The sequence below is a fragment of the Solanum stenotomum genome, chromosome 11 (genome assembly GCF_019186545.1).
Source record: "Solanum stenotomum isolate F172 chromosome 11, ASM1918654v1, whole genome shotgun sequence".
Taxonomy (NCBI): domain Eukaryota; kingdom Viridiplantae; phylum Streptophyta; class Magnoliopsida; order Solanales; family Solanaceae; genus Solanum; species Solanum stenotomum.
The window spans coordinates 47,309,399-47,333,308 of NC_064292.1; the positions used below are offsets into that span (position 1 = coordinate 47,309,399).

General features: G+C 40.4%; 1 protein-coding gene and 2 long non-coding RNA genes across 3 annotated transcripts; 1 reads left to right on the forward strand and 2 right to left on the reverse strand.

Annotated features, from left to right (window-relative positions):
- The first annotated feature begins 1,422 nt into the window (after positions 1–1,422).
- Positions 1,423–4,238, forward strand: LOC125843804 (uncharacterized). Its single transcript, XR_007444060.1, has 3 exons — positions 1,423–1,548; positions 1,983–2,059; positions 3,893–4,238. It is a non-coding gene; the product is annotated as an uncharacterized LOC125843804 (long non-coding RNA).
- A 2,177-nt stretch (positions 4,239–6,415) lies between these two features.
- Positions 6,416–14,079, reverse strand: LOC125843802 (uncharacterized). The gene is made up of 2 exons (XM_049523008.1): positions 13,506–14,079; positions 6,416–6,681 (listed from the first exon to the last, which is right to left on the reverse strand). The coding sequence occupies exons 1-2, from the start codon at positions 13,837–13,839 to the stop codon at positions 6,656–6,658; spliced, it is 360 nt and encodes a 119-aa protein (XP_049378965.1). The 5' UTR covers positions 13,840–14,079; the 3' UTR covers positions 6,416–6,655.
- Positions 14,080–14,752: 673 nt separating this feature from the next.
- Positions 14,753–18,235, reverse strand: LOC125843805 (uncharacterized). The gene is made up of 4 exons (XR_007444061.1): positions 18,183–18,235; positions 17,671–17,747; positions 15,464–15,522; positions 14,753–14,927 (listed from the first exon to the last, which is right to left on the reverse strand). It is a non-coding gene; the product is annotated as an uncharacterized LOC125843805 (long non-coding RNA).
- Positions 18,236–23,910: the final 5,675 nt, after the last annotated feature.

Below are 23,910 nucleotides of genomic sequence, written 5' to 3' on the forward strand. Positions count from 1 at the left end.
TTCCGAATCGCACCAGTCACCATAGAATATCGATACGAATAAAATATCAAAATTTCACATTTTTTCGTGACTGCCTAAATAATATCAAAACATTTAATTCAAAAACGTCTGAAAAATGTAAAAATCATGAAAAAGACATAAAAACACATCAAAAAATTCCTGAATCACACAAGTCACCTTAGAATATTGATACAAAAAAAATATCAAAACTTCCATTTTTTCATGACAACCAAAAAAATATCAAAAATTTAATTCGTAAACTTCCAAAAAATATTAAAATCAAGAAAAAGTAATAAAAACACCTCAAAAAATTCCCGAATCACACCAGTCACCCTAGAATATCGATATGAATATAACATCAAAAAATTTAATTTGTAAACGTTTGAAAAATATAAAAATCAAGAAAAAGTATTAAAAACACCTCAAAAAATTCTCGAATCGCACCAGTCATTTTAGAATATCGATACTAATAACATATCAAAAATTTTAATTCGTAAGATCAAGAAAAAGATATAAAATATCTCAAAAAATTTCACTAATCACACCAGTCATCTTATAATATCGATACAAATAGAATATCAAAATTTCACATTTTTATATAGCTGCCCAAAAAATTTAATTCGTAAATGTCCGAAATATATAAGAATCAAGAAAAAGAAATAAAAACAACTCAAAAAATTCTTGTATCGCACCAATCATCTTAGATTATCAATTCATATAACGTATCAAATTTTTACATTTATCATAACTACTCGAAAAATATCAAAAATTTTAATATGTAAACGTCCGAAAAATTAAAAAATCAAGAAAAAGATATAAAAACACCTCAAAAAAATTCCTGGATCGCACTAGTCACCTTAGAATATCGATATGAATAGAATATCAATATTATACATTTTTTCGTGACATGCCCGAAAAATATAAAAAAATTAATTCGTAAACGTATAATAAATAGAAATATCAAGAAAAAGACATAAAAGTTGTAACGACTTGAAAAGTTGACTTTGGTCAACCTTCTTGGAAGTCGTGCTCAGATGAAAATTTTGACAGGTAGGTTAGCTTCGAAATATTGATTTTGGTCTAGAACGACCCTTTGTTCACTTCCCGAGACTTTAGATAGCAGTTGTGGAATTTGGCTCAAAGCGATACTGGGTGTGGGACCCACTTTTCATCGAAGCGAGCTCCAAATGGAAATTCCGCCCTCACCGTTGAGTCCGAAATATTGTTTCCAATCAGATTCCATATAAGGTTTGTATTTTTCCGACTCCGAACGAGTCCGAAACATCGAAATTTAAGTTTGAAGGGTTGTAGAATTTTTGACGCGGCGGTGACGTGGCAGAGCCACGTGTCGACACGTGGCAGAGGAGTGAAATATGGAAATTTCCAGATTTTAAAAACGAATTTTGTCCATATTTTTCATCCAACTTCAACTTGAGATTAATCCTTCATTTTGAGTCCAAATTAAGTGATTCAAAAGGCAAACTTCAAGAGAATTTCGAGGGGAATCTAGCGGTGATCTCGGAAACGCGAGGGGAGGCTTCGTTTGAGGTAAGAAATCAATTTTAGCCACTGCCAGTGTGATTTCCGGATGGTTTTGTTATTGAATTTTGAAATGTGAGATCTTGATCATCGTAAGTCCGTTTTAAGTCATTCTTGGGGCTAACTTGTAGAGTTTTTCGCAAGGATCGTCGTGGTATAATCTGTTTGGGTTGAAAGGGTCTCGTTTTTCCGGAAATTGATGATGAAAGGGCTGTCCTTTTTAATTATTGTGGCTGATTTGCGGTGTTGTGGGCATCTGTTTGTGCTAAAATTTTGGGATATTAGTTTAGTAAGGTAGTTGGGACGTTTCCACGGATTCGATTTTGAGATTCTAAGTGTGGGCCCCACAATCCCGTTTTAGACCCGATTTTGGGTCCGTCTCCGAAAAATATAATTTTAGTGTCAATATATTCGTAATGACGAGGTGATTAACCTTTTGTTAGTGGGGAAGCATTTGGAGACCGTTCGGAGAGGAAAAGATCCGGTACCGTGAGTTGGAGCACGCGTGATCGGCTTTCAGGTAGGCTATGGTTTTCTCTCGTGAGATTGAGCATGTTTAGGCAATTGTTTATTGATTTGCTTGAGTATGGAGGGGTTCGGGTGTCGAGCATGCTAAATTTCTATAATTCCTGCCTTAGACCTTATTTCGGGAAAGTGTTGGATTATGACAGCATGTCTCTTGATATTATTGAATAGCCATATCTGGTGGTGTATATGATAATATTGATTTGAAGTATGTTTGGCCTTAGTCTAGGCTTAGACTAGTGTTGCCATAGACTTGCGAGATTTCGGATGTCGTTGGGCAGTAGAACTTTTTCCGACGTCGTTTCGGACGGTTAGCTCCTTGTAGACTGATATAGCAGACTTGAGTCTGATAGTCGGTAACTCAGCTTATGACCTTGTATCCATAATGCCCTGCTTTTATATCGGCTACAAATACCCGGTTAAAGTCCGTGGTCTAGCTTACTCATTATTGGATACTTCCTCGGCGATTTGGGGTATATGAGGGTCGGACTAAAAGGATTATTTATGGTAATCGGTTTGGTGATATTTCCCGCGACGGATGGTTGGATATTGATTCTTAGCTACAGTACCCGGTTAGAGTCCGTGGTCCAGCTTACTTTTTCCAGGCTTAGCTACAGTACCCGGTTCGAGTCCGTGGTCCAGCTTACCTGTGATCTGGTTTCAGCTACAGTACCCGGTTAGAGTCCGTGGTCCAGCTCATTTATGTCCAGGCTTAGCTACAGTACCCGGTTCGAGTCCGTGGTCCAGCTTACCTGTGATCTGGTTTCAGCTACAGTACCCGGTTAGAGTCCGTGGTCCAGCTCATTTATGTCCAGGCTTAGCTACAGTACCCGGTTCGAGTCCGTGGTCCAGCTTACCTGTGATCTGGTTTCAGCTACAGTACCCGGTTAGAGTCCGTGGTCCAGCTCATTTATGTCCAGGCTTAGCTACAGTACCCGGTTCGAGTCCGTGGTCCAGCTTACCTGTGATCTGGTTTCAGCTACAGTACCCGGTTAGAGTCCGTGGTCCAGCTCATTTATGTCCAGGCTTAGCTACAGTACCCGGTTCGAGTCCGTGGTCCAGCTTACCTGTGATCTGGTTTCAGCTACAGTACCCGGTTAGAGTCCGTGGTCCAGCTCATTTATGTCCAGGCTTAGCTACAGTACCCGGTTCGAGTCCGTGGTCCAGCTTACCTGTGATCTGATTTTGGCTACAGCACCCGGTTCGAGTCCGTGGTCCAGCCCACCCGTGCCCGACCTTTGGCTACAGCACCCGGTTCGAGTCCGTGGTCCAGCCCATATAGGTTGACTCATTAGCTATAGTACCCGGTTCGAGTCCGTGGTCCAGCTTGCACGTGGTGTATTCCCAATTCCTCACTAAAGCTTCAGTTTAGTCTTGATTACTCTCATCTGCAGGTTGAGGTTTTGGAGGTTGGAGAGATTCCGGTTAAAGTCCGGGACGTAATGAGATCTTGGAATATGATTGGGAATGGTTCAGTTACAAGTCCGGAAATTGGTAATATTGTGATAGACCTTCTAGCTCCATTATTTTACTTCAACTGTCAGTCCATCTGCCGGGCTTATGGGGGTCCGTGCAGGTGGTTTCTTTTATTGTGCACGAGCGTACCCGTCGGGTTTATGGGAGCCCGGCGGAGTTAGTTAGATTGCTTGTCTTTGTTGCCTGTACGCTCGTGTACATACCCCCCATTTACTACTCTTTGCACTTGATGTGACCCTTTATTCGCATTTCAGTTTACTTTTGCTTATCTTGCTCAGTCGGCCGATGATGCCTACTGGGTACCTGTTGTTTTGGTACTCATGCTACGCTCTGCATCTATTTTGTGATGCAGGTCCGAGCACTAGTAGCCAGCGTTGATCGAGCTTGGAGTAGACTTATCCGGAGACGGGGGTGAGCACACGGCGTTTTGTACTATTTCAGTCTCCATCTGTATATATAGACTTGTCTTCTTCCTTTCGAGACAGTCCAGTCTCTGTTGTCCAGTTTTGGGACTTGTACTCATTTTGTAGTAGCTCTGTACTGGTGACTTCCAGGTTCTGGGAGGGATCTTTATTTGTTTATATTGTTATTTTCCTACTCTTGTTTAATTTCTACCCTTAGACCCATTACTTGTTGTTCCGGGTTACGGGTTGGCTTACCTGCTGGTGGGTTATAGTAGGTGCCATCATGACTTGAGAAATCGGGTCGTGACAAAAGTACCTCAAAAAAATTGAATTGCTCTAGTCACCTTAGAATATCGATACAATTAAAATATCACAATTATACATCTTTTCTTGGCTGACCAAAAATTATCAAAAATTATAATTCGTAAACGTTAGAAAAATATAAAAATCAAGAAAAAGACATAAAAAATCTCAAAAAAATTCTGAATCGTACCAGTCACCGTAGAATATCGATACGAACAAAATATCAAATTTCATATTTTTCCGTTATTGTACGAAAAATATCAAAATTTTTAATTCGTAAACATCTGCAAAAATATAAAATCAAGGAAAAGACATAACACACCTCAGAAAATTCTCGAATTGCACCAGTCACCTTAGAATATCGATACGAATAAAATATCAAATTTCACATTTTTTTGAGACTGCCCAAAAAATATCAAAAATTTTAATTCGTAAACGTCTAAAAAATACAAAAATCAAGAAAAGTAATAAAAACGCCTCAAAAATATTCCCGAATCGCACCAGCCACCTTAGAATATCGAAACGAATAAAATAGTAAATTTTCACATTTTTTCGTTACTTCCCGAAAAATATCAAAAATTTTAATTTTAAACATCTGAAAAATATAGAATTCAAGAAAAAGACAAAAACATATCAAAAAATCCCCGAATCGCACTAATCACCTTAGAATATCGATACAAATGAACTATGAAAAGTTTACATTTTTTCGTGAGTGTCCAAAAAATATCAAAAAATTTAATTCGTAAACGTTCAAAAAATATAAAAATAATAAAGAGACATAAAAAAACACCTCTTAAAATTCTCGAATCGCACTAGTCACCTTAGAATAACGAGACAAATAAAATATCCAAATTTCAAATTTTTTCTTGACTGCCAGAAAAATATCAAAAATTTTAATTCGTAAATATCCGAAAAATATAAAAATCAAGAAAAAGACATAAAAACAACTCACAAAATTCCTGAATCGCACCAGTAACATTAGAGTATTGACATGAATAAAATATCAAAATTTTACATTTTTCTTGACTGCCTGAAAAATATCAACAATTTTAATTCGTAAATGTACGAAAAATATAAAAATCAATAAAAAGACATAAAAACTTCTCAAAGAATTCTCGAATTGCACCAGTCACCTTAGAATATTGATACGAAAATAACATCAGAATTTTTTTTTTTTACTGCCTGAAAAATATCAAAAGATTTTATTGGTAACGTCCGAAAATATAAAAATCAAGAAAAAGACATAAAACACCTGAAAAAATTCCCGTATCGCACCATTCACTTTAGAATATCCATACAAATAATATATCAAAAATTTACATTTTTTCCTGACTTACCGAAAAACATAAAAATCAAGAAAAAGACATAAAACCATCACAAAAAATTTCTGAATCGCACCAGTCAACTAATATTGATATGAATAAAATATCAAAATTTCACATTTTTTCTTGACTGGTCGAAAAATATCAAACATTCTAATTCGTAAAAGATCAAAATATATATGAAAATCAAGAAAAGACATAAAAACACCTCAAATAATTCTCGAATCGTACAGTCACCTTAAAATATTGATACGAATAAAATATCAAAAATTTCAAATTTTTTTGTGACTGCACGAAAAATATCAAAAAAATTAACTAGAACACATCCGAAAAATTTAAAAATCAAGAAAAACACATAAAAACACGTGTAAAAATTCTCGAATCTCCCAGTCACCTTATAATTTCGATAAAAATAAAACATTAAAATATCACATTTTTTCGTGACTGCCTGAAAAATATAAAAAAAATTAATTTGTAAAGGTCTAAAAAATATTAAAATGAAGAAAAAGACATAAAACCACCTAAAAGATTCCCGGATCGCACCAGTCACCATAGAATATCGATACAAATAAAATATCAAAATTACACATTTTTTCGTGGCTAGCTGGATAATATAAAAAAATTTAATTCGTAAACGTCCGAAAAATATTAAAATCAAGAAAAAGACATAAAAACACCTCAAAAAATTCTTGAATCGCACCAGTCACCGTAGAATAACATTATGTCACGACCCGATTTATCAAGTCATGATGGCACCTACTATAACCCACCAGTAGGTAAGCCAACCCGTAACCCGGAACAACAAGTAATGGGTCTGAGGGTAGAAATCAAACAAGAGTAGGCAAATAACAATATAAACAGGCGGACGCAAACCAAAAACTTATATACAAATAAAGATCCCTCCCAGAACCTGGAAGTCACTAGTACAGAGCTACTACAAAATGAGTACAAGTCCCAAAACTGGACAACAGAGACTGGACTGTCTCGAAGGGAAGAAGACAAGTCTATATATACAGATGGAGACCGAAATAGTACAGAACGCCGTGTGCTCACCCCCGTCTCCAGATAAGTCTACTCCAAGCTCGATCAACGCTGGCTACTAGTGCTCGGACCTGCATCACAAAATAGATGCAGAGCGTAGCATGAGTACCAAAACAACAGGTACCCAGTAGGCATCATCGGCCGACTGAGCAAGATAAGCAAAAGTAAACTGAAATGCAAATAAAGGGTCACATCAAGTGCAAAGAGTAGTAAATGGGGGGTATGTACACGAGCGTACAGGCAACAAAGACAAGCAATCTAACTAACTCCGCCGGGCTCCCATAAACCCGACGGGTACGCTCGTGCACAATAAAAGAAACCACCTGCACGGACCCCCATAAGCCCGGCAGATGGACTGACAGTTGAAGTAAAATAATGGAGCTAGAAGGTCTATCACAATATTACCAATTTCCGGACTTGTAACTGAACCATTCCCAATCATATTCCAAGATCTCATTACGTCCCGGACTTTAACCGGAATCTCTCCAACCTCCAAAACCTCAACCTACAGATGAGAGTAATCAAGACTAAACTGAAGCTTTAGTGAGGAATTGGGAATACACCACGTGCAAGCTGGACCACGGACTCGAACCGGGTACTATAGCTAATGAGTCAACCTATATGGGCTGGACCACGGACTCGAACCGGGTGCTGTAGCCAAAGGTCGGGCACGGGTGGGCTGGACCACGGACTCGAACCGGGTGCTGTAGCTGAAATCAGATCACAGGTAAGCTGGACCACGGACTCGAACCGGGTACTGTAGCTAAGCCTGGACATAAGTGAGCTGGACCACGGACTCTAACCGGGTGCTGTAGCTAAAACCAGATCACAGGTAAGCTGGACCACGGACTCGAACCGGGTACTGTAGCTAAGCCTGGACATAAATGAGCTGGACCACGGACTCTAACCGGGTACTGTAGCTGAAACCAGATCACAGGTAAGCTGGACCACGGACTCGAACCGGGTACTGTAGCTAAGCCTGGACATAAATGAGCTGGACCACGGACTCTAACCGGGTACTGTAGCTGAAACCAGATCACAGGTAAGCTGGACCACGGACTCGAACCGGGTACTGTAGCTAAGCCTGGACATAAATGAGCTGGACCACGGACTCTAACCGGGTACTGTAGCTGAAACCAGATCACAGGTAAGCTGGACCACGGACTCGAACCGGGTACTGTAGCTAAGCCTGGACATAAATGAGCTGGACCACGGACTCTAACCGGGTACTGTAGCTGAAACCAGATCACAGGTAAGCTGGACCACGGACTCGAACCGGGTACTGTAGCTAAGCCTGGACATAAATGAGCTGGACCACGGACTCTAACCGGGTACTGTAGCTGAAACCAGATCACAGGTAAGCTGGACCACGGACTCGAACCGGGTACTGTAGCTAAGCCTGGACATAAATGAGCTGGACCACGGACTCTAACCGGGTACTGTAGCTGAAACCAGATCACAGGTAAGCTGGACCACGGACTCGAACCGGGTACTGTAGCTAAGCCTGGACATAAATGAGCTGGACCACGGACTCTAACCGGGTACTGTAGCTGAAACCAGATCACAGGTAAGCTGGACCACGGACTCGAACCGGGTACTGTAGCTAAACCTGGAATAAGTAAGCTGGACCACGGACTCTAACCGGGTACTGTAGCTAAGAATCAATATCCAACCATCCGTCGCGGGAAATATCACCAAACCGATTACCATAAATAATCCTTTTAGTCCGACCCTCATATACCCCAAATCGCCGAGGAAGTATCCAATAATGAGTAAGCTAGACCACGGACTTTAACCGGGTATTTGTAGCCGATATAAAAGCAGGGCATTATGGATACAAGGTCATAAGCTGAGTTACCGACTATCAGACTCAAGTCTGCTATATCAGTCTACAAGGAGCTAACCGTCCGAAACGACGTCGGAAAAAGTTCTACTGCCCAACGACATCCGAAATCTCGCAAGTCTATGGCAACACTAGTCTAAGCCTAGACTAAGGCCAAACATACTTCAAATCAATATTATCATATACACCACCAGATATGGCTATTCAATAATATCAAGAGACATGCTGTCATAATCCAACACTTTCCCGAAATAAGGTCTAAGGCAGGAATTATAGAAATTTAGCATGCTCGACACCCGAACCCCTCCATACTCAAGCAAATCAATAAACAATTGCCTAAACATGCTCAATCTCACGAGAGAAAACCATAGCCTACCTGAAAGCCGATCACGCGTGCTCCAACTCACGGTACCGGATCTTTTCCTCTCCGAACGGTCTCCAAATGCTTCCCCACTAACAAAAGGTTAATCACCTCGTCATTACGAATATATTGACACTAAAATTATATTTTTCGGAGACGGACCCAAAATCGGGTCTAAAACGGGATTGTGGGGCCCACACTTAGAATCTCAAAATCGAATCCGTGGAAACGTCCCAACTACCTTACTAAACTAATATCCCAAAATTTTAGCACAAACAGATGCCCACAACACCGCAAATCAGCCACAATAATTAAAAAGGACAGCCCTTTCATCATCAATTTCCGGAAAAACGAGACCCTTTCAACCCAAACAGATTATACCACGACGATCCTTGCGAAAAACTCTACAAGTTAGCCACAAGAATGACTCAAAACGGACTTACGATGATCAAGATCTCACATTTCAAAAATTCAACAACAAAACATCCGAAAATCACACTGGCAGTGGCTAAAAATTGATTTCTTACCTCAACGAAGCCTCCCCTCGCGTTTTCGAGATCACCGCTAGATTCCCCTCGAAATTCTCTTGAAGTTTGCCTTTTGAATCACTTAATTTGGATTAAAAATGAAGGAGCAATCTCAATTTGAAGTTGAACAAAAATTTGGACGAAATTCGTTCTTAAAAATCTGGAAATTTCCACCTCTGCCACGTGTCGTCACGTGGCTCTGCCACGTCACCGCCGCGTCAAAATTTTACAACCCTCCAAACTTAAATTTCGATGTTTCGGACTCGTTCGGAGTCGGAAAAATACAAACCTTATATGGAATCTGATTGGAAATGATATTTCGGACTCAATGGTGAAGGCGGAATTTCCATTTGGAGCTCGCTTCGACGAAAAGTGGGTCCCACACCCAGTATCATTTGAGCCAGATTCCACAATTGCTATCTAAAGTCTCGGGAAGTGAACAAAGGGTCGTTCTAGACCAAAATCGATCTTCCGAAGCTAACCTAGCTGTCAGAATTTTCATCTGAGCACGTCTTCCAAGAAGGTTGACCAAAGTCAACTTTTCAAGTTATAAAAATCTCCAAAACAGGAGAACGGGCCTAAAACCCAAACGAACGACCAGGCGACCGAACAGTCAGTGCCAGCAAGTCATAAATGACTTGGGGTCGCTACAGGAACGCTCTAAACGATGAAATGAATTCTTTAATTTAAAAATGACCTGGAGGGTCATTACAATATCCACTACTAAAAGAACTTTCGTCCGCGAAAGTAAGAGTCAAGAAGTACCTGAATGCTCAAATAAGTCGGGGAACTGTGCCCGCATCTCATGCTCGATCTCCCAGGTAGCCTCCTCAACTGGACGATGTCTCCAACGGACCTTAACAACAGGAATGGCTCTCGAGCGCAATCTCCTCACATCTCTGGATAGAATGGCAACTGGCTCCTCTACGAATGTCAAACGATCATCCAACTCGACTGCATCATACTGGAGCACATGGGACTCATCAGGAACATACCGCCGCAACATCGAAACATGAAACACTGGGTGGATGGCTGAAAATACTGGAGGTAGGGCCAACTCATAAGCAACCTCTCCAACTGTCCGGAGTATCTCAAATGGCCCAATGTACCTGGGGCTAAGCTTGCCCCGCCTCCCAAACCTCATCACGCCCTTCATGGGCGACACACGGAGGAATACCCGATCACCAACAGAGAATCTCAAAGGTCGACGCCTCTGATCCGCATAACTCTGGTGCCTACTCTGAGCCGTCCTGAGCCTATCCTGAATCACCCTCACCTGATCCAGGGCCTCCTGAAGCAAATCTGTACCACGCGGCCTAGGCTCTGTAGACTCAAACCAACCCACTGGAGAGCGACAACGCCTACCATATAAGGCCTCAAACGGGGCCATCTGAATACTAGAGTGGTAGCTGTTATTGTACGCAAACTCCGCCAAAGGCAAGAACTGGTCCCACTGACCTCCAAAATCCATAACACAAGCCCGCAACATATCCTCAAGGACCTGAATAGTACGCTCTGACTGACCATCCGTCTGTGGGTGAAATGCTGTGCTAAGGTGGACACGGGTTCCCAACTCTTCCTGAAAAGCCCTCCAAAAGCTGGAAGTGAACTGTGAACCTCGGTCTGAAATGATAGCAACAGGCACACCATGAAGACGAACTACCTCCCGAATATAGATACGAGCTAACCTCTCAGCACTGAAGGTAGTATGAACAGGAAGGAAGTGTGCTGACTTGGTCAATCGATCCACGATGACCCAAATGCTGTCAACACCTCTAGAAGTCCGAGGCAACCCCACAACGAAGTCCATAGTGATACGCTCCCACTTCCACTCCGGAATGGGTAATCTCTGAAACACACCACCAGGCCTCAAATGCTCGGCCTTTACCTGCTGGCAACACAAGCAACGGGAAACAAAGTCAGCAATATCTCTCCTCATGCCACTCCACCAGTAATGCTGCCTCAAATCGCGATACATCTTCGCTGTGCCTGGATGGATAGAGTATCTAGACTCATGGGCCTCAGAAAGTATCAACTGTATCAAATCTCCAACTCTCGGAACACAGATGCGGCCGGCAAATTTCAACACTCCATCAGGATCTAAGGTAGCCTGACCACCATCACCCGCTAACACTCGATCTCTAAGGGCCACCAAAGTATCATCCTCAAACTGGCAACCACGGATCCTATCAAGCAAAGAAGACTGAACTCCCATAAAGGCCAAGACGCATCTAGAATCTGAGATATCCAACCGAACCATGCTATTAGCTAAGGACTGAATGTCCAAAGCTAAGGGTCTCTCCTCAACAGATAAGAAGGCTAGACTACCCATACTCACTGCCTTCCGGCTCAAGGCGTCCGCTACCACATTCGCCTTGCCCGGATGATAGAGAATAGAGAGGTCGTAGTCCTTTAGGAGCTCAATCCAACGACGCTGCCTCGAATTAAGGTCCCTCTGACTCATGATGTACTGAAGACTCCTGTGATCGGTATAGATCTCACATCGAACTCCATACAAGTAGTGCCTCCAAATCTTAAGTGCGAAAACTACCGCCGCCAACTCTAAGTCATGGGTGGGGTAGTTGCGCTCATGAATCTTAAGCTGCCTCGACGCATAAGCAATAACCCGGCCCTGCTGCATCAATACACAACCCAAACCAACGCCGGATGCGTCACAATATACCGTGAAGCCCTCGCCCTCAACTGGAAGAGTCAATATAGGAGCGGTGGTCAATAACTCCTTGAGCCTCAAAAAGCTCGCCTCACACTCCTCTGACCAAACAAAAGGAACATCAACACGAGTCAATCGAGTCAACGGGGCTGCAATAGTAGAAAAGCCCTCAACAAAGCGTCTGTAATAGCCTGCTAGTCCGACGAAGCTCCGAATCTCAGTAACTGAAGTGGGCCTGTGCCAATCACGAATAGCCTCAATCTTCGCCGGATCAACCCTAATACCCTCCTTGGACACCACGTGCCCCAAGAAGGCTACAGACTCAAGCCAAAACTCGCACTTTGAGAACTTGGCATAAAGCCGCTGATCTCTCAAAGTCTGGAGCACTATCCTCAAATGCTGCTCATGCTCACTCCGGCTCCGCGAGTATACTAGTATGTCATCAATGAAGACTATGACGAAGGAATCAAGATAAGGCCTGAACACACGCGTCATCAAGTCCATAAAGGCAGCAGGGGCATTAGTCAACCCAAACGACATCACCAAGAACTCATAATGGCCATAACGAGTCCTAAATGCGGTCTTAGGGATGTCCGCTGCCCTAATCCTCAACTGGTGGTAACCGGACCTCAAATCAATCTTAGAGAACACTGAAGCTCCCTGTAGCTGGTCAAATAGGTCATCGATCCTAGGCAGAGGATATCGATTCTTCACTGTCACCTTGTTCAGCTGCCTGTAGTCAATACACAATCGCATAGTACCGTCCTTCTTCTTCACGAAGAGGACTGGGGCACCCCAAGGCGATACACTAGGCCTAATGAATCCCTTACCCAAGAGATCCTGAAGCTGAACACTGAGCTCCTTGAGCTCTGCAGGAGCCATCCGATATGGCGGAATAGAAATAGGGCGAGTACCTGGCTCAAGCTCAATCGGAAAGTCGACATCACGCTCTGGGGGTAGGCCAGGTAGATCAGTAGGAAACACATCTATGAAGTCACGAACAACAGGAACTGACTCAACCGGAGGAACCTCCTTACTCACATCACGTACATAGGCCAAATATGATAAGCATCCGCTAGCCACTAGCCTCCTAGCACGAATAAAAGAAATAACCCCAACTGGTGTGCTACCACGAGATCCCTGCCACACCACCGGAGGAATACCGGGAATGGCTAAGGTAACGGTCTTAGAAAAGCAATCTAAAACAGCGCGATAAGGGGATAACCAATCCATGCCCAGAATCACATCAAAATCAACCATGTCAAGCAATATAAGGTCAGCCCGGGTGTCACACCCCTGGATAGTAACTAAGCAAGATCGAAATACCTGATCCACTACTAAAGACTCACCCACGGGGGTCGACACACGCAACGGCGCTACCAGAGGCTCAGACATCAAACTCAATCGAGAGGCATAGTAGACAGAAACATACGAAAAAGTAGAGCCTGGATCAAATAAAGCCAAGGCGGGCTGCTGGCATAATAACACTGTACCTGTGATCACATCGTCCGAGGTCTCAGCATCTGCTCTAGCTGGAGCTGCATAAAAGTGGGCCTGGACTCCCCTACCCTGTGCATCGACTCTGCCCCCTAATCTGCCTCCTCGGGGACCACCCCGTATACCCTGGTGACCACCCCTACGGTCCTGTCCCTGGCCTCTGCCTCTAGCTGGAGGTGCTGGCGCATGCCTAGCTGCCTGTGGAGCGGGTAAGGCTAACCTGCGATGGGGACACTCGCGGGCCCAATGATCTAACCCCCCACATTCATAACACCCCTGGAACTGTCGACTGAGAGCTGGAGGTCGGCTACCCCGGCCAGAAGAACCCATCTGTGAACTATCTCGGCCCCGACTAGGACCGGCACTAAAACCAATATGGCGGTGCTGATCACCCTCTGATGCCTGGAGAGCAGCCTGGAAGGGGCTACTAGACTGACCCGACTGAAACCTCTGCTGGGATCTATCATAAGACCCTCGGGGTCTGAAACGGCGCCTATCATAGCTATCCTCCTGTCTAGGTCTCTTGCCGCTGCCCCCTTGGGCCTCGCGACGGAGCTGCTCGATAGTGCGGGCATGGTCCACTACATCTAGAAATGAGCGGCCCGCTGAGACTAAAGACTGAGTCTCAATCCGCAACTGTAGTCTCAAACCCCGAACAAAACAACGAACCCTCTCCTCCTCAGTAGGTAATATCATGGCGGCATGCCTGGAGAGCTCGTGGAATCGGGCCTCATACTCTGATACTGTCATGGAGCCCTGCTCTAACCGAGCAAACTGATCTCTGAGCTGATCTCTGATGCTCCTGGGAATAAATCGGGCCAAGAAGGCCTCTGAAAACTCAGTCCATGTGACCGGTGGAGACCCAGCTGGCCTGGTCTCTAAGTATGTACGCCACCACTGCCTGGCGGGACCGTCTAACTGGTAAGCGGTGAAGTCTGCCCCTCTCGACTCCACTAAACCCAAAGTCTGTAGCCGCTCGCGGCAAGTAACTAGAAACTCGTGGGCATCCTCCCCCACTGCCCCAGAAAACCTCGGCGGTGATAGTCTAAGGAACACACCGAGCATCTTCTGCTCCCGTAGTGGCATGACGCTCTCCAAATCGTCAGGCTGGACAATCGGTGCCGCTGGTGTAGGCTGGCCCTGCGGTACTGGAACAACTGGAGCTGGGGCCTGCTGCATACCCCCAATGGCAGCTAGTATCTGTACGAGCATCGCCTGTATATCTGGAGCTGCCACAGGCTCGGGCGGTGGCTGGGCTGATCCCGGACCCATCGGCTGCTGCGGTGCTGGAGCTGCTGGTGGCTCTATCACCGGCTCTGGAGTTTGCTCTCGGTCCTGGGCTGGTGCTGTAGCTCTGGCACGACCTCGAGGTCGGCCTCTACCCCTAGCTGGGGCCCTACCACGCGTGCGAGCCATCCCTATAAAAGAGTGGTACAAGTAAAATTTTCAGAAATCGATAAGACACACAATGCACGACAGTGATACAAAAGCAGCACGTTCCTAAAGACATCCTGTAGCCTCCCGAAGATAAGTAACGGACGTCTCCGTACCGATCTGCAGGACTCTACTAGACGTTAGCTCTGTACAAGTGAGACCGACGAACCTGGGGCTCTGATACCAATTTGTCACGACCCGATTTATCAAGTCATGATGGCACCTACTATAACCCACCAGTAGGTAAGCCAACCCGTAACCCGGAACAACAAGTAATGGGTCTGAGGGTAGAAATCAAACAAGAGTAGGCAAATAACAATATAAACAGGCGGACGCAAACCAAAAACTTATATACAAATAAAGATCCCTCCCAGAACCTGGAAGTCACTAGTACAGAGCTACTACAAAATGAGTACAAGTCCCAAAACTGGACAACAGAGACTGGACTGTCTCGAAGGGAAGAAGACAAGTCTATATATACAGATGGAGACCGAAATAGTACAGAACGCCGTGTGCTCACCCCCGTCTCCAGATAAGTCTACTCCAAGCTCGATCAACGCTGGCTACTAGTGCTCGGACCTGCATCACAAAATAGATGCAGAGCGTAGCATGAGTACCAAAACAACAGGTACCCAGTAGGCATCATCGGCCGACTGAGCAAGATAAGCAAAAGTAAACTGAAATGCAAATAAAGGGTCACATCAAGTGCAAAGAGTAGTAAATGGGGGGTATGTACACGAGCGTACAGGCAACAAAGACAAGCAATCTAACTAACTCCGCCGGGCTCCCATAAACCCGACGGGTACGCTCGTGCACAATAAAAGAAACCACCTGCACGGACCCCCATAAGCCCGGCAGATGGACTGACAGTTGAAGTAAAATAATGGAGCTAGAAGGTCTATCACAATATTACCAATTTCCGGACTTGTAACTGAACCATTCCCAATCATATTCCAAGATCTCATTACGTCCCGGACTTTAACCGGAATCTCTCCAACCTCCAAAACCTCAACCTACAGATGAGAGTAATCAAGACTAAACTGAAGCTTTAGTGAGGAATTGGGAATACACCACGTGCAAGCTGGACCACGGACTCGAACCGGGTACTATAGCTAATGAGTCAACCTATATGGGCTGGACCACGGACTCGAACCGGGTGCTGTAGCCAAAGGTCGGGCACGGGTGGGCTGGACCACGGACTCGAACCGGGTGCTGTAGCTGAAATCAGATCACAGGTAAGCTGGACCACGGACTCGAACCGGGTACTGTAGCTAAGCCTGGACATAAGTGAGCTGGACCACGGACTCTAACCGGGTGCTGTAGCTAAAACCAGATCACAGGTAAGCTGGACCACGGACTCGAACCGGGTACTGTAGCTAAGCCTGGACATAAATGAGCTGGACCACGGACTCTAACCGGGTACTGTAGCTGAAACCAGATCACAGGTAAGCTGGACCACGGACTCGAACCGGGTACTGTAGCTAAGCCTGGACATAAATGAGCTGGACCACGGACTCTAACCGGGTACTGTAGCTGAAACCAGATCACAGGTAAGCTGGACCACGGACTCGAACCGGGTACTGTAGCTAAGCCTGGACATAAATGAGCTGGACCACGGACTCTAACCGGGTACTGTAGCTGAAACCAGATCACAGGTAAGCTGGACCACGGACTCGAACCGGGTACTGTAGCTAAGCCTGGACATAAATGAGCTGGACCACGGACTCTAACCGGGTACTGTAGCTGAAACCAGATCACAGGTAAGCTGGACCACGGACTCGAACCGGGTACTGTAGCTAAGCCTGGACATAAATGAGCTGGACCACGGACTCTAACCGGGTACTGTAGCTGAAACCAGATCACAGGTAAGCTGGACCACGGACTCGAACCGGGTACTGTAGCTAAGCCTGGACATAAATGAGCTGGACCACGGACTCTAACCGGGTACTGTAGCTGAAACCAGATCACAGGTAAGCTGGACCACGGACTCGAACCGGGTACTGTAGCTAAGCCTGGACATAAATGAGCTGGACCACGGACTCTAACCGGGTACTGTAGCTGAAACCAGATCACAGGTAAGCTGGACCACGGACTCGAACCGGGTACTGTAGCTAAACCTGGAATAAGTAAGCTGGACCACGGACTCTAACCGGGTACTGTAGCTAAGAATCAATATCCAACCATCCGTCGCGGGAAATATCACCAAACCGATTACCATAAATAATCCTTTTAGTCCGACCCTCATATACCCCAAATCGCCGAGGAAGTATCCAATAATGAGTAAGCTAGACCACGGACTTTAACCGGGTATTTGTAGCCGATATAAAAGCAGGGCATTATGGATACAAGGTCATAAGCTGAGTTACCGACTATCAGACTCAAGTCTGCTATATCAGTCTACAAGGAGCTAACCGTCCGAAACGACGTCGGAAAAAGTTCTACTGCCCAACGACATCCGAAATCTCGCAAGTCTATGGCAACACTAGTCTAAGCCTAGACTAAGGCCAAACATACTTCAAATCAATATTATCATATACACCACCAGATATGGCTATTCAATAATATCAAGAGACATGCTGTCATAATCCAACACTTTCCCGAAATAAGGTCTAAGGCAGGAATTATAGAAATTTAGCATGCTCGACACCCGAACCCCTCCATACTCAAGCAAATCAATAAACAATTGCCTAAACATGCTCAATCTCACGAGAGAAAACCATAGCCTACCTGAAAGCCGATCACGCGTGCTCCAACTCACGGTACCGGATCTTTTCCTCTCCGAACGGTCTCCAAATGCTTCCCCACTAACAAAAGGTTAATCACCTCGTCATTACGAATATATTGACACTAAAATTATATTTTTCGGAGACGGACCCAAAATCGGGTCTAAAACGGGATTGTGGGGCCCACACTTAGAATCTCAAAATCGAATCCGTGGAAACGTCCCAACTACCTTACTAAACTAATATCCCAAAATTTTAGCACAAACAGATGCCCACAACACCGCAAATCAGCCACAATAATTAAAAAGGACAGCCCTTTCATCATCAATTTCCGGAAAAACGAGACCCTTTCAACCCAAACAGATTATACCACGACGATCCTTGCGAAAAACTCTACAAGTTAGCCACAAGAATGACTCAAAACGGACTTACGATGATCAAGATCTCACATTTCAAAAATTCAACAACAAAACATCCGAAAATCACACTGGCAGTGGCTAAAAATTGATTTCTTACCTCAACGAAGCCTCCCCTCGCGTTTTCGAGATCACCGCTAGATTCCCCTCGAAATTCTCTTGAAGTTTGCCTTTTGAATCACTTAATTTGGATTAAAAATGAAGGAGCAATCTCAATTTGAAGTTGAACAAAAATTTGGACGAAATTCGTTCTTAAAAATCTGGAAATTTCCACCTCTGCCACGTGTCGTCACGTGGCTCTGCCACGTCACCGCCGCGTCAAAATTTTACAACCCTCCAAACTTAAATTTCGATGTTTCGGACTCGTTCGGAGTCGGAAAAATACAAACCTTATATGGAATCTGATTGGAAATGATATTTCGGACTCAATGGTGAAGGCGGAATTTCCATTTGGAGCTCGCTTCGACGAAAAGTGGGTCCCACACCCAGTATCATTTGAGCCAGATTCCACAATTGCTATCTAAAGTCTCGGGAAGTGAACAAAGGGTCGTTCTAGACCAAAATCGATCTTCCGAAGCTAACCTAGCTGTCAGAATTTTCATCTGAGCACGTCTTCCAAGAAGGTTGACCAAAGTCAACTTTTCAAGTTATAAAAATCTCCAAAACAGGAGAACGGGCCTAAAACCCAAACGAACGACCAGGCGACCGAACAGTCAGTGCCAGCAAGTCATAAATGACTTGGGGTCGCTACAGGAACGCTCTAAACGATGAAATGAATGCTTTAATTTAAAAAAAATGACCTAGAGGGTCATTACACATTACGAATAAAATATCAAAATTTTACATTTTTTGTAACTTCCCGAAAAATGTCAAAAAATTTAATTCGTAAACGTTCGAAAAATATAAAAATCATGAAAAAGATATAAAATCACCTCAAAATATTCCAGAATCGCACCAGTCTCCTTAGAATACTGATACGAATAAACTATCAAAATTTCACATTTTTTGCGACTACCAGAAAAATATCAAAAACTTTAATCCAAAAACGTCTGAAAAATATAAAAATCAAGAAAAAGACATAAAAAAACCTCAAACAAATCCCGAATCACACCTCTCACCTTAGAATATCGATACGAATAAAATATCAAAATTACACATTTTTTCATGGAAGCCCGAAAATATCAAAAAAAATTAATTAATAAAGGTCTGAAAAATATAAAGATCAAGAAAAACAGATAAAAACTACACAAACAATTCCCGTATCGCACCAGTCACCTTAGAATATCGATACGAATAAAATAAAAAATTTCACAGTTTTTTGTGACTACTTGAAAATATCAAAATATTTAATTCGTAAATGTTGAAAATATATAAAAATCAACAAAATGATATAAAAACAACTCAAAAAATTCCTGAATCGCACCGGTCATCTTAGAATATCCATAGAATAGTATATCAAAATATAACATATTTTCGTGGAATCCCAAAAAATATAAAAAAATTAATTCTTAAACGTTCAAAAAATATAAGAATTAAGAAATAGACATAAAAATAACTCAAAAAATTCCTGAATCACACCACTCACCTTAGAAAATCGATACTAATAGAATATATCAAAACTTAACGTTTTTTCTTTACAACCCGAAAAATATCAAAAAATTTGATTCGTAAACGTCCAAATAATATAAAAACAAGAAAAAGATAAAAAAACACCTCCAAAAATTCTCGAATTTCACAGTCACCATAGAATATAGATACGAATAATAAAATCAAAATTCACATTTTTTCGTGACTGCCCAAAAATATCAAAAATTTTAATTCATAAACGTTCGAAAAATATAAAAATAAAGAAAAAGACATAATAACACAAAAAAAATTCCCGAATTGCACCAGTTACCTAAGAATATCGATACGAATAAAATATTAAAATTTCACATTTTTTTGTGACTGCCTGAAAAATATCAAAAATTTTAATGCATAAACGTCTGGAAAATATAAAAATTAAGAAAAAGATATAAAAAAGCCTCAAACATTTCCCGAATCGCATTAGTCACCGTAGAATATCGATATGAATAAAAAATCAAAATTTCACATTTTTTCTTGACTGGTCAAAAATATTAAAAAATTTAATTCATAAACATCTGAAATATATAAGAATAAAAAAAGACATAAAAACACCTCAAACAATTCCCGACTCACACGAGTCACCTTAGAATATCGATACTAATAAAATATTAAAATTTCACAATTTTTCGTGTTTGCTTGAATATATCAAAAAAAATTATTCGTAAACGTCCAAAAAATATATAAATCAAGAAAAAGAAACATAAACACCTCAAAAAATTTCTGAATTGCACCAGTCACCTTAAAATATCCAAAAGAATAGAATATCAAAATTTCACAATTTTTGGAGGCTGCATGAAAACTATCAAAAATTTTAATTCGTAAACGTCCAAAACATATAAAGATAAAAAGAAAGAAATAAAAACACCTCAAAAATTCCCGAATAGCACTAGTCACATTATAGTATCCATATGAATAGAATATCAAAATTTCACATTTTTTCGTTGCTGCCAGAAAAATATCATAAATTTTAATTTGTAAACGTCGAAAAAATATATGAATCAAGAAAAATACATAAAAACAACTCAAAAAATTCCTGCATCGAACCAGTCACCTTAAAATATCGATACAAATGGGATATCAAAACTTCACATTTTTTCGTGACTGCCCGAAAAATATCAAAAATTATAATTCGTAAACGTTCAAAATTATAAAAATCAAGAAAAGACATAAAGACACCTCAAACAATTCACGAATCGCACGAGTCACCTTAGAATATCGAAATTAATAAAATATAAAAATTTCACATTTTTTCATAATTGCTTGGAAAATATCAAAAAATTTAATTCGTAAACGTCTGAATATATAAACATAAAGAAAAAGACATAAAAACAGCTCAAAAATCCAGAAACGCACTATCTTAGAATATCGATACAAATAAAATATCAAAATTTCACATTTTTTTATGACTAATAGATAAATATCAAAAAATTTAATTCGTAAACGTCCAAAAAATATAGAAACAAAGAAAAAGATATATAAACACCTCTAAAAATTACAGAATCACACCAGTCACTTCAGAATATCGATATGAATACAATCTAAAAAATTTAGATTTTTTCGTGATTGTCCGAAAAGTATCAAAAATTTTAATTCGTTAACGTTTGAAATATATTAAAATCAAGAAAAAGACATAAAACAACCTAAGAAATGCCCTAATCACACCAGTCACCTTAGAATATTGATACAAGTTAATTATCAAAATTTCACATTTTGTCGTGACTGTCTGAAAAATATTAAAATTTTAATTCGCAAACGTCCGAAAAATATAAAAATCAAGAAAATGACATAAAAACACCTCAAAAAATTCCTTAATCGCATTTGTCACCTTAGAATATCGATATGAATAAAATATCAAAATTTCACATTTTGTTGTGGCGATCTGAAAAATATCAAAAAAATTTATTCGTAAAAGTCTGAAAAATATTAAAATCAATAAAAAGAAATATAAAAACCTCAAAAATTTCTGAATCGCGCCAGTCACCTTAGATTTTCGATACCAATTAAATATCAAAATTTGACATTTTGTCGTGACTGCCTAAAAAATATTAAAATTTTAGTTCGTAAACGTCCGAAAAATATAGAAATCAAGAAAAATACATAAAAACACCTCAAAAAATTCCTTAATCGCATTTGTCATCTTAGAATATCAACACGAATAAAATATAAAAATTTCTCATTTTTTCGTGACTGTCCTAAAAATATATAAATCAAGAAAAAGAAATATAAACACCTCAAAAACTTCCGAATCACGGTAGTCACCTTAGAATATCCATACGAATAAAATATCAAAATTTCACATTTTTTAAGTATACCCGAAAATTATCAAAAAATTTAATTAGTAAAAGTCCAAAAAACATTAAAGTTAAGAAAAGGACACAAAAAGAACCTAAAAAAATTCCTAAATCGCAGTAGTCAATTTATAATATCGATACAAATGAGGTATCAAAATTTCACATTTTTTCGTGACTTTCCAAAAAATATCAATAATTTTAATTCGATAACGTTCGAAAAATCTAAATGTCAAGAAAAAAAGGATAAAAACATCTCAAAAATTCCTGAATTACAACAATCACCTTAGAATATAAATACGAATAAAATATCAAAATTTTACATTTTTTCGTGATTGCCCGAAAGAAATCAAAAATTTTAATTCTTAAATGTCTGTAAAATTTAAATATTAAGAAAAAGACATAAAAATACCTCAAACAATTCCCGAATCGCACCAATCAATTTATAATTTGGATACGAATAAAATATTAAATTTCACATTTTTCGTGATTGCCCGAAAATATCAAAAAATTTAATTCGTAAAAGTCTGAAAAATATAAATATTAAGAAAAAGACATAAAAATAACTCAAAAATTCCCGAATCGCACCAGACAACTTAGAATTTTGATACGAATAAAATATCAAAATTTCATATTTTTTCGTGACTACCCGAAAATATCAAAAAATTTAGTTTGCAAACGTCCGTAAAATATAAAAATCAAGAAAAAGACATAAAATACCTCAAAATATTCTCGAATCGCACTTGTCACCTTAAAATATCGATATGAATAAAATATTAGAATTTCACATTTTTTCGTGATTGCCTGAAAAATAACAAAAATTATAATTCGTATGATTCTGAAAAATATAAAAATCAAGAAAAAGACATAAAAACACCTCAAAAATTCTTTAATCGCACCTATCACTTTAAAATATCAATACGAAATAAAATATCAAAATTTCAATTTTTTTCATAACTGCTCGGAAAATATCAAAAAATTTAATTCGTAAACGTCTGAAAATATTAAGATCAAGAAAAAGACATAAAAGACCTTAAAAAATCCATAATAGCACCAGTCACATTAGAATATCGATACAAGTAAAATATCAAATTTTCACATATTTTCGTTACTGACCAAAAAATATCAAATATTTTAAGTCGTAAACGTCCAAAAAATTTAGAAATCAAGAAAAATACGTAAAAACACGTCAAAAAATTCTAGAATCGTACCAGTCACCTTAGAATATCGATATAAATAAAATATCAAAATTTAACATTTTTCGGGTAGAATATTTAAATCAAGAAAAAGACACAAAAATACCTCAAAAATTGTCGAATCGCACCTGTCTTCTTAGAATATGGATAGGAATAAAATATGAAAAATTCATATTTTTTTGTGACTACCCGAAAAATATCAAGAAATATAATTCGTGTTTGTATGAAAAATATAAAAATCAAGAAACAGACATTAAAACACCTAAAAAAAATTTCCGAATTGCACTAGTCACCTTATAATATCGATACGAATAGAATATCAAAATTTCGCAATTTTTCGTGAAAACCCAAATAATATCAAAAAAATTAATTCGTAAACGTCCGAATATCAATGCAAATAAAATATTAAAATTTCACATATTTTCGTGATTGCCCGAAAAAATATCAAAAAATTCTAATTTGTAAACGTCTGAAAAATATAAAAATCAAGAAAAACATATAAAAACAACTCAAAATATTCTGAAATCACACCAGTCACCTTAGAATATTGATTCGAATAATATATCAAGATTTTACATATTTTCGTGACTGCTCGACAAATATCATAAATTTTAATCTGTAAACTTCCGAAAAATATAAAAATCAAGAAAAAGGCATAAGAACACCTCAAAAAAATCCCGAATCGCAACAGTCCCCTTAGAATTTCAATACGAAAAAT

Bases quoted from the DNA above. Each gene is read 5' to 3' on its own strand.
- LOC125843802 (XM_049523008.1), bottom strand. From the start codon at position 13,839: ATGGGTTCTTCTGGCCGGGGTAGCCGACCTCCAGCTCTCAGTCGACAG. The intron at 6,682-13,505 runs GTACAGTGTTAT...TTTGTGATGCAG, and splicing joins CTCGGACGATGTGATCACAG to GTCCGAGCACTAGTAGCCAG.